General features: G+C 28.8%; 2 protein-coding genes and 1 pseudogene across 4 annotated transcripts; all 3 read left to right on the top strand.

Moving 5' to 3' along the window:
- Positions 1–4,437: 4,437 nt before the first annotated feature.
- LOC111296409 (small ribosomal subunit protein eS28z/eS28y pseudogene) lies at positions 4,438–5,459 on the top strand (annotated as a pseudogene). 2 transcript variants are annotated; one of them, XR_016326124.1, is made up of 2 exons: positions 4,438–4,594; positions 5,061–5,459. The product of XR_016326124.1 is annotated as a small ribosomal subunit protein eS28z/eS28y pseudogene, transcript variant X1 (transcript). The 2 variants fall into 2 exon arrangements; XR_016326125.1 differs by having other exon boundaries at positions 4,449–4,604.
- Positions 5,460–7,387: 1,928 nt separating this feature from the next.
- LOC111296172 (small ribosomal subunit protein uS7-like) lies at positions 7,388–9,517 on the top strand. The gene is made up of 5 exons (XM_022890291.2): positions 7,388–7,545; positions 7,633–7,730; positions 8,470–8,741; positions 8,901–9,104; positions 9,271–9,517. Exons 2-5 carry the CDS (start codon positions 7,635–7,637, stop codon positions 9,323–9,325), a joined length of 627 nt encoding a protein of 208 aa, XP_022746026.2. The 5' UTR covers positions 7,388–7,545; positions 7,633–7,634; the 3' UTR covers positions 9,326–9,517.
- A 145-nt stretch (positions 9,518–9,662) lies between these two features.
- Positions 9,663–11,581, top strand: LOC149515899 (uncharacterized). Its single transcript, XM_089741275.1, has 3 exons — positions 9,663–9,933; positions 11,281–11,356; positions 11,443–11,581. The coding sequence occupies exons 1-3, from the start codon at positions 9,754–9,756 to the stop codon at positions 11,508–11,510; spliced, it is 324 nt and encodes a 107-aa protein (XP_089597401.1). The 5' UTR covers positions 9,663–9,753; the 3' UTR covers positions 11,511–11,581.
- Positions 11,582–11,765: the final 184 nt, after the last annotated feature.

The raw sequence follows: 11,765 nt of genomic DNA on the forward strand, positions 1-11,765 counted from the left end.
TGGAAAGTTTGACCAGATATGGTAGCACTTTGTTTTAATTGTTTTAAAGCCCATTTTTTAATTGCTATAAAGCCCAATTTTAAAGGTCTAATCTATACTATGATTCTGTTTATAGGCCGATTGGCTCAATTTAAAATCATAAGTTTTTCGGCCGATAACCATAAGGTATAATATGTTGGGTTTTAAAAGGTTTAATTGGTAATTATAAGGGTTTAATTTGAGCTATTCATACAATTATATTTAAAAAATAACATCTAATAAATATTAAATTTAAATTTAAATATTTGTAATCAATTTTTTTGTTCTCATATTTTAATCTCTTTTATATATAAAAAATCTATCATTTCACCATGATACAAAGACATTCCCATAAAATTATGATTTTATGATTTTATAAGATCTTATCAATATAACTAACTTATTAAATGCCCTTTGCAAATATCAACCTTTTTTAAAATTACTTTATTATTTCCAAAGAATTAGAAATACTAAACTTTAGACATTTATGAATGATGAAAAAAACATAACACATAGCCTATTCCAATGTCACAACATTAACACACATAAACAAAAATGTACTTCATGTAAAATTAAAATAAAAATATTCAAACTAATATCGTGTGAGATCCTTAACTTATTTATCCATATAATAGCATTCCTTAACACTCTGTCATTTATTGTAAAATATTTCCAATCAAGTAGAACATATATGAATTACATTTTTTTTGTGCAAACACCAAGAACATTGGATGCAATTTCATTTTTTTTAGTTTTGTATATAGACCTGTCAACTGAATCTACATTCACCTTCATGTATGTTTCATCTAAGACACTCAAATAACTCTTAAACTTTTTTAATCTATTATCTATTGAATTTTCTAGTATCAATTCATGTTTTTAAAATAACAAATAATGGAGTTTCAAAATATAATTCAAGATAGCAAGAAATTGCCTACTAATTATCTCTTTAGATTTGGCTACTTAACACTTTATAACTCTATTTTTTATATAATGGACAATAACGTGGATGAAGCTAATAACTAGTTCATCTGTTGACATACGTCTAGATGCCTATAATCCTCATTATGTTTGAAACAAATGACATAATTTTATAAGAACTCTCTTATTCATTCTACAATTATCTATACATTATCTATCACTCTAAAAAACCATTACAGTTAAGTTTAGTTCTCTAATTTGTAACTTATCATGAATGCTATCAGAATAAGATAGTCTACATATTTTTTTATGTTTCATTACAAGTAATGTCATAACAACAATAAGTAACAGATATAACATAGTCTTTATCTGGTTCAAGTGCAAAATAAGCATTGTTTATAATAACATTTTCTTTTTTAGTGATAAATAAGCCATAACTATTTAGAATAAGCATTTTCGTTAATGTTGAAAACATACGTGGAAAGCAAATATGTGCAGTTCGTAGATAGAATATAAAACACATATAACAAAAAAAAAAAAATCAATAACAAAACATCTATGGATCAATGACTAAAACCAAAATGAAGAATACATATGAATGATCTACATCTTTTCAATCAAGATCTAAATGAGATATAAACAAATAAAACAAAAATACATTTGAATCAAACATATTATATAGAATAGATAGTGATGTAACAGATAGTAAACATATTGTTTATTGTTAAATATAAGATAAACAGAACAAGATGAAGATTAAATCACAAAAGTTTTAGTTGATGCTGGTTGAAACAACAAAGTTTTTACTTAAAGATAGTTTTTGCTTAAAGATATTTGTAATGTTGTATGAAAAAAAAAAATGGTCTTTGTTGTTGAACAAAGTTAAAGACTCCAAATACGGTTTTTCTTGTGTCATAAACGTTGTAATTGTTATTATAAATTGAATTTTTATATGATTAGACATAAGAATGTTTGTAATGCCAGAAACTTAATTCTTTAGAGAAAAAATTGAATTTATTATTGAATTCTCAAATATTGTGTTTCTATTTAAATAAACACAGTAAATAATTACAACTATTGCATTTCTTCAATATAATTGTAGTAAATAAACACAATTATTGCATTTTAAAGCGACCAAATGTAGTATTTGAGTGACAAAAATGAAAAAGTTAAAAAGTTTTCAAATACTACGTTTTTGTTAAAATAAATGCAGTAAATAATAATAATTAGTATGTTATAAAGCATACATACATAGTATTTTAGTTTAAAAATAAAAAAATTAGTTAGATGTCAAATACTGTGTTTCTGTTAAAATAAATACAGTAACTAATACTACTCAATTAAAAAAATTCCAACAAAAATTTATCACAATTATTACATTTGTTTCTAATTGACATTTGTTTTTTTTTTTAAAAAAAAAACCTTACCACATGTTGATTTTCAAAATGATAAAATAGAAATAAAATATTTTTTATTTAGGTCAAATGTGGGACAAAAGTAACTTTCCTCTCAGAATCATAAAAAATCATAAGAAGATGTAAGTTTCTGATTCTAAGACTTTTTGGTACTATTAGGAATCTAACATTACCGAGGAATCAGATACTCATGGGAATCACATTCCCACAAGTATAAATTCGAGGAGAAAATCTTACATTCCCCAAAACTAAACATCCTCTAAAAGATTTTAAGCCTCAATCAAGCCAAATTCAAATGAAAATTCACCCATTTGAAGTTAAAAAGCATGAAATCAAAATAAAAAATAAATTGTTTATTTTTTTTTACTTTTTCGTTTGATTTCGTATTTAGTTTCATAACATTGTATTTAAAAATGTTTAGGTGCAATTTGAAACTTCTAAAAGTTCTTAAAGGTTTTTGAAAATTGATATTCAAAAATCTTTAGAGAGTATTTGGTTCGCAGAATCTTAGATTTAAAAAAAAATGTGATTTTAAATAAAGTACAATACTTGGGTTTTATTCAATTTTCAAGGCATCCTGTATTTAAATTCACTGATTTAGTTGAGAAAAATATATGTATATATATTAATTTATGTATAATTATCATAATTTCTTTTACATATATGATGGTAACTTTTCATTTTATTTTATTAACCAAAATGACAAATGATGCCTTTAGCAACAAAAAAAGACAAATATTTTTATTTGATTGTTATTTTTATTTATAAAATATCATCAATTAATGCATTTGACACTTTTTTAAGTAACATAAATTGATAGAAAAAATTGTTACAAAGAAAGATCAATTAATGCATTTATCATTTTTTTCATATCATGGAAAATTTAAAAATTATTATTTTCATTTATTTATAAAAAGATCATTTAATATGTTTCTGTACAGAAAATGCATTAAATAATCTTTTTATGTGCATATAGAATAATTATTTAAAGTATTTTCTGTAAAAAAATGTCTTGAATAAATTTTTTATTTTTTATATTATGGACCATTTAATAATTATCTTTTAAAATATAAAAGGATTATTTAAGGTGTTTCTGTATAGAAAACGTCTTAAATAATCTTTTTATCATTTTATAAAAATATTAATCATAAATCCTAAAATATAAAAAGATTATTTAAAGGGTTTTCTATACAAAAATGCTTTAAATAATTCATTTATAAAATATAAAAAGATTATTTAAGATGTCTTCTGTATAAAAAAGCTTTAAATAATCATTTTATAAAAATATTAACCATAAACCTTAAAATATAAAAGACTATTTAAGGCGTTTTTGTACATTATTTAAGATATTTTTTGTACAAAAATACATTAAATAATTCTTTTATAAAAATATTAACTTTAAATCTTAAAATATAAAAGGATTATTTAAAGTATTTTTTTGCATGCCAAATGCCTTAATTGCAATATAATATTTTTTTTTTGTATAAAAATTTATAACTAAATTTTAATCACTTCCAGACATACTTTTTAAAATGGGTAATGGTTGTTTCATAAATTTTTATTTAGGTCAAATTTAAAAATAAAAAAACTTTCTATTTCTGAATCCTAAAATACCATAAGAAGAGATGTGTTTATGATTTCAAGACTTTGGGTACTGTTAAAAATATATTACTTTCTTTTGTATTAAATTATCATGAATCAAATGTGAAATCAAATACCTATAATTAAGATTTCGAAAAAATATTTATAGATTTTCTCAAACTAAATGTCACCTTAACATTTTTGAAAATTTAAAGTTTTTAAAAATTGGTATTTAGAAGCCTTTAAGAACTCTTAAAAGCTTCCGGTTACTTATTTTTGAAAACTTTTAAAAGTTTCTAAAATTAAAATTTTAAAATAAAATGTAAAAAATAAAAAAATAAATAATTAATAAATATTTAAATAATTTTATTAAAAGTTAAATTTTTTGAAGTTTTATAAAAAAATTTGAGGTGCAAGTAACCTCTTTCATTTGAAATTATTCATTTTACTTAAATTGAAGTTACCCTACTCAAATCCTGAAATGATCCAATTACCCCAAGTTAGAAAACTAAATTCTATTGGACAAAACTGTCATTGCAAAATACTTGTCTATATAAACCCTAAAATCTAGGGCTTCTCTTCTTCTCACCGAGGAAATCGCAATAGAAGCAAGTGCTACCGTTTCGTACGCCTCGCGCCTTGGTCTTTTCTTCGCCAAGGTTCGTTCAGGTTCTCTCTCCTTTTCGTCGTTTCCATTAGTTATTTTTGACGTTGGATCTGCTGCCTTTTTGCTGTTTATGAATTTGTTCTGTTTTTCTTTTATTGTTTTTTGGAGCCGCTGGACGGAGGGACTAAGTTGTTTTGATTAATTTTAACCAGCAATGGCCTAATCTAAGCTGTTTTTAAGAATAGATTGCTTGAATATCTGCTAAACTATGCTGTTAAGTGGCTAAAATGAAGGTATTTGGATGTTTATGAACCATTTTTGGAGGGTTTTACTAGGTTTATTGTCAATATTGGTCAAAATGGATTTTCAAATTTATGATTTATAATCTCGACTGAGGTACCCTTTTCCAGTTATTAGCTTGGTTCGATAATTAAGGATCATAGCAATTCGACCCGAAGTGAAGATATGGTGTTTGGGATGTCAGGTTAAAACAATGTGGTTTAATTGATTTTTTGCAGAATGGATTCCCAAATTAAGCATGCTGTGGTGGTAAAAGTTATGGGCAGGACAGGATCAAGAGGTCAGGTGACCCAAGTGAGAGTCAAGTTTTTGGATGATCAGAACCGTTACATTATGAGAAACGTGAAGGGACCGGTTAGGGAGGGAGATATTCTTACCTTGCTTGAGTCTGAGAGAGAAGCTAGGAGGCTTCGATGAGTGGTTTATCTCTGTTTTGTTGTGCAGCATTAACTAGTTATTCTCTGCTGAGTTTTATTACGTTTGAAAGGTGTCCAATTTCCCATATCGAAACTTGGATTTTGGGAGAACGGTTTCACATGGACGAGTTGTTTTAAAGTTTAGTTGTGTTGTTGTAATCAACTATGCTGGTTTTGAGATTATGATTTTTTTTACACCCATTAATGTTTGTTGTGTTGTGCATTTCTTAAGAAATGCTTTAGAATTAAACATGGCTTGGTGTACTGTTGGGAATATTTGATCGTTGCCCCGTAATATTCTTGATGTTCGAGATGTGCCTGGTTCTGCTTTTTATTTTCCTTCCAACTGAGAAGCAAAGCCTTGTAACTTGGATAGGGGCCCTGCCTGACTCTATAATTTAGGGGGGGGGGGGGGTGTGTGGTATAAGCAGGTGCCTGAATGCTAAGCCAACTCTGGTTCTTGGTCATTAACAAAAGCTAAAGGAGCTAGCCAAGTTTCTTTGTAAAAAATAAATGAAAAACCTATACAAAATGTTTTCTGCGTTTCTTAGAGCTTAGGCACGTTTCAAGTTTGCCCTGAACGTTTTCGCCTAGTTAAGCCTCCCAAAGAATGTAAAGGATGAAAACTGTTATACCATTTAACCATGTCAAGCCTCCTGATTAATTCTCCCACGCCCATTTTTTGAATTTGAATTATGAATCAAAATGATAAGAATATGATTTTCGATAAGAATGATTTACCAAGGGCAATTATTATGGAAATTCGCTTTGCAATTGAAAATTAAATTTAGAAAAAAGAAAATAAACATTGAATTGTACCTTACCAATTTACCCTGAGTTGAAAAAGTTAAACTACAAGTTAGAATCAGTAACTCAAGGATTGAAATGATAAGGGGTATTTAATTTGATTTAATTTTGAAAATGGAAAAAATTAAAGATCACGATAATATCTAGTATTTCAATGCAAATATACTTATTTTACAAAAAAATTTCATCAAGCCATTATAATCATGCAAATAAATTATAAGCAATAAAGTTCACATTAGCATGGTGGTTATATCGTATGCATTCTCATTTAGGAGTATAATTTATCAAATTTGAATTATTATAGTATTAAATTTGAGCTCGAGTTTGATTCAAAATTCGAGGTTTTAAACTCAATTGAGTTTTTTTTTTATTTTTTTAATTTTGAATTTGACTAGAGATAAAAATCGAGTTACTTAAACTTGTTCAATTAGGTTCGATTAATATGTAAAATTAAATTAAATTCTTATATTCGATAAAAACTTGATTATTTATATTCGAATTCGAGTATGAGATATTTTATTAATTAAAATAATTAAAATATTTTAAAATATAAAAGCTTAATTAAGCTTACGAACTACTCAAGTTAGGTATAAAAATACTCGAATTTGACTTGATCGATAAGTCAATCTATAATAACTAAGTCAAATTTGAGTTTTATTCAAGTCAAACTCGAATAGCTTATGAGTATTAATGTATAATTTACTATCTTACTCTCTGTGCATAAATTTTATACATCAATAAATCAGATGATGTTATATTATTAATGAATAAATATCAATTTTTAAAATAAATATAAAAAAATTAGTATTTTAAAAAAAATTTATTCATTAATAAAGTAGTATCATTTGATTTATCTCATTAATGAGATAACATTATCTTATTCACTAATAATTTATAAAATTTATACCCTAACAATTCATCAAATATAAATCTCATAATATTTTAGTCAAAAACTTCAAATTCTAAATGATGTAGCTAGAAAAAGCCTATTATATATCTACTGGAGATTCGTAAATATTAGTTGATTATCTATGTTGTAGAGAGATTAAGTTTTATTGAATAAGTTTAAAAAAAATTATTTGTATAATTTTTAAATGTATTAATATATGTTGATTTTTTAATTTTTAAAGATATAAGTTAAATTTTTATATTTGATTTTTTTTTTACAAATCATTATAAATTATAAATCTTTCAATGAATGTATACTAGACGGGAAGAATAAATACTGAAGAAAGTATATAAAACAAGAAAATAACATTGTGCCTAAAAATTTTTCATAGTTATGGGTCACTTGCTTTTTTGGCCCAAAACCCTACCTAAAAAGAAGCCCTAAAAAACCCTAGAATCAGGAATCAATTCGATATTTGGATATATGTATCTGTTAGACTAGGGTTTTTACATTTCCTCATCCCCGGCCGCTTACAGTGGAAGGCACTCTCTTAGCTCATCGCTCCCTCTCTCCCTCCCTTTCTAATCGCAGGTTTGTTTTTGTTCTTTTTTCCTCTCACTTTAATTCTCTCTTTCGTCAAAATCTATTATAATTTTTACTCTGCTTTTGCTTTCGTAGGTATGGCGACAGCCACCGGGACAACTGCACAGCAAGATCCTGCCCAACCTCAGTACGATGTCAAGCTCTTCAACCGCTGGACCTTCGATGACGTTCAGGTATTTCATTTTTCCTTTGCATATCTGTTTATTTCTACGTGTTGATCTATCTGTTTCCTCTTTCTAATGGCTTTGCTGTTTCTGAGTTTTTATGTGAAATATCCCCCTTTAATCTTTTATGTAGTTTCTTATTTATCGGTTTTCTTTCTTGTTCACGATTGTATAAGTTGAACTGCAAAAATATTTTTTTTGGTCTTTTCGAGTTAATTGGAACTAGTTGGACCAGAGAATTGTAATAAAGAAATTCGATTTCATAGCTAATAATTGTTCATGTGAAGGAGATTCTGATTTATGTGTTTTTGACATAATATTCTTTGCTAGAGCTTCTGGTTGTGGTTTTGTTAGTGTGTTGAATTTATGTATTCAGCTTGTCAATCTATGTCTAGCATCATACAGATTGATGGGATATCAATTCTTGTTTCGATTTGTCCATATTGTCTTTCTCTGATTTGAGGTTACTTGTTTGTTGTATTTGCTATTAGTGATAATTCAAACTGACAAATTATTTTCTTCTAGAAGCTTGTCTTTATTTCTTTTTTTGTATGGTAAGTTGTTTAAGCAATTGTTTTCTTTGTTGGTTAGATTAATCAGATAAGATGCATTGTGTTTTTTTTTTGTCATTCTAGGTGTTTTAAGACTTTTCATTAGAAAGAATTAGGTTCATCAACTTCCTGTTTCCTTTTAATATTACAATTATTTTTTGCTATGGTCCTTGACATGAATGATTTATCTATTTTAGGTTGCTGATATCTCTTTGAGTGACTACATTGGTGTCTCAGCTTCCAAGCATGCAACCTATGTGCCACACACTGCCGGGAGGTACTCAGTGAAGCGCTTCAGAAAGGCTCAGTGCCCAATTGTTGAGAGACTTACGAACTCATTGATGATGCACGGCCGAAACAACGGGAAGAAACTTATGGCAGTTAGGATTGTGAAGCATGCCATGGAAATTATATTTCTCCTAACTGATCAGAATCCAGTTCAAGTCATTGTTGATGCTATTATCAACAGGTAGCCTATATGACCTTAAATTTAGTATTTTCCGTTTCAAATGTATCACCAGCTAATGTTAACCTGTGAAGTAGCAGATGATGTTAATTTATTGTTTTTGGGTTATCTTTATTAGATTAATCTTTTATAAGCTATTTTGCTTTTTGATTGATGTAACAGCGGGCCTCGTGAAGATGCTACTCGTATCGGTTCTGCTGGTGTTGTCAGGCGTCAGGCTGTTGATATTTCTCCTCTTCGTCGTGTGAATCAGGCTATCTATCTCCTGACCACTGGTGCCCGTGAGTCTGCATTCAGAAACATTAAAACCATAGCTGAATGTTTGGCTGATGAGCTTATTAATGCTGCAAAGGGATCATCAAACAGGTAAATCAGCTACTTTCTGTGTTGTCTTTGTGTTTTGCTTTTAAATTAGGAACTGCATTCTTATGTCTTATATGCTATTCCAATTAGTCATTACTGATCCCTTTTGGATCATTGCTCTCAACATTTATGTTGAATGTTGATGTTGTCGGTATACTTGTTTGTGCAGCTATGCCATCAAGAAGAAGGACGAAATTGAGAGAGTTGCCAAGGCAAACCGTTGAGGACTTGGAAGAGATTACACCATGGCAGTGGAGAATTTTGTTGTTTTTAATCAGAACTTCATAAGTTTGTCTGTTTGGTCTCCGGGACATGCTATGAATGTTTTGTGGTTTTTTAATTTCCGGTTAAAAAGGAATTTTCAGTAGATATTATTAAAGAAAGCATTTTACTTATTGATTTAAAAATTTGATTGACTTGTCTGTGAAATTATTATGTAGTTGCATTGGTAGTCATGGTTTCTTTTGCAATAGGTTTCTATTTCGATTTGTCAGCTAACGTTCGATGGGGAATTGGAATGAAATCATCAAAGTTGTATTTCGCTTTGTCAGCTAACATTCAATGAAATCATCAAAATTGTATTTTAAAAAATTTGGGTGTTTCCTCGTACTAGAAATCATAGACAACGAGAACTGGTCCAAGAAAAACGGCGATGACTGAAGGTTCAAATTCAATGGAGTTGTATCGTAGGATTTTTCCGTTAAGAGATCATGAATCCATCATTCCGGTCTTAGATGGATGGGTCGAAGAAGGAAACCCCGTAGAGAAACACTTTCTTCAACTGTACATCAAGCGACTCAGATCCTATGGAGGTTACTCCCAAGCTCTAGAGGTATCTGGAAAGTAATAATTATCTTTCCAAGTTATAATATTTAGTAGCATTTTTTATAGGAAATTCTTCGAGATTAACAACCTTTTTTTCTCGTTTGATCGAGAAGAGAATATTGAGAGTTTATTTATTTTTGCTTCTGCATGTGAAAAGTAAGTATTTTTTTAATTAATAATTATAAATGTAACATTTGTATATGAAAATTCATGATTTTATTTTATTTTATTTTTATACTTGAAGTTATTCAGATATTCCAGTCACTATAACTACCAGTAAAACTCTCTACTAACAGATCACATGGCTTGATTTTACTTTTATATCAGGTAATCATGTTAAAATTGGTGTTCCGTGTAAGTCATTGGTTCGATTTTTAATCAAATATGATTTTGCTTTCTAATATAATTTTTTCTTTTTAATTAGGACTTTTTATGAAATAAAAGGAAAATAGGAAAAAAAATGGAGTCTAAGCTTCTAGCTTTTGATACGCTTAAATATATTTTTTAAGGTTTTTCTAAGGTGTTTTTGGGTTCTAAGATTGTATTTTTGTTGCACTGCTTTTATGTTCTTAATAAACAGTATCTTGATTAAAATTTGAACTTTCTAACATATTTATGAAGAACTGTGAAATTGATATCCTTTCAGCCTTTACACTTGCACACTCTTAATCATTGATTTTGCATTCGAGCTTGTGATTGTTGTTTCTTTTTGTTCCTTCCAATATGTCTGTGTGGATGACTGATAAGAGGTACTTTCCAATGATTTACCGTGATGTTGCCATCCGGTTGGATTTGATTGCGAAAGTTTCGGGGATAGAACACGCATAAAATTATTTTAACAGTGTTCCGAAAAAATTTAAAGTCCTTGAGGTTTGCAGTGCTCTTCTTATTTGTTATGCAAGGATAAGATCTGTTGAAAAGGCAGAGACTGTAAGAGTTTTGAAAGATGCAACAGGGTTCATTGCTTCTGACGAACATATCCAGAAGCTTGTATCAATGGGTTTTGAAAGGGTAACAGTTAGATCCCAAGCATTTTGCACCTTCTATAGTTGTATTGCAAGAATTTTGTTTTATCTGACTTTTATGTATCCCCTTTGTTTTGTCTGTTCGTAATTGTATTATATGATGTTCGATTTGCAATGCATGCAAATCACGGTTGCCTAAAGAATTTGTGCAGCTTATTCATAGATTACTTTTTCGAGGAGCATAGTTTAGTAATTCAGTAATCATGTGATGGCATTGGCTACATATATACAATGATACTTGCATATAAAAAAATTAAGTTGGTGGTTGATATCATAAGTTAATGCGCATTGACACACTCACAAATCAAAATGTCTTGGGATTGTTTCAGACACGAGTAGAAGTTGCAGTAGCAGCTGCCTATGAAGATCTCCACGTGGCTGTGGAAATATCTAATGAGCTAGCAGGTACATGCTTGAGACCTAACTCTTAGTCCTAAGTGATTGGTCTTTTATTGTTCTGATTTTGGGGATTATGGGTGATTTTGCTACAGGGATGACCTTGCCTTGTGGCTACTGTATAGCATTTTCTTACACAAGAGCCAACGAAGCAAAGAAATAAATATTATGAACAGCAGCAATTGTCCAATTTTTGTTTGAAGCTTTGTGCCATATACGACTCCACCTTGACACTTTAATGAAATCGTTGCCTTTATCTTCAGAAATTTGCCAGATTTGTACTTTCTACGTGGCTTTTGAGTTTTGAGTAATACTCCTAGCTGAGTTGGTTTCGCCGTAACTAACGACAGCTGCTCAATCAAGAGTTTTTATTATCGTAGAGAACTAGAAAATAGTGATCAGGATAGTTGATATAGTT

Source organism: Durio zibethinus, chromosome 12 (genome assembly GCF_047325235.1).
Source record: "Durio zibethinus cultivar Kanyao isolate XHJ-2024 chromosome 12, ASM4732523v1, whole genome shotgun sequence".
Lineage (NCBI taxonomy): Eukaryota > Viridiplantae > Streptophyta > Magnoliopsida > Malvales > Malvaceae > Durio > Durio zibethinus.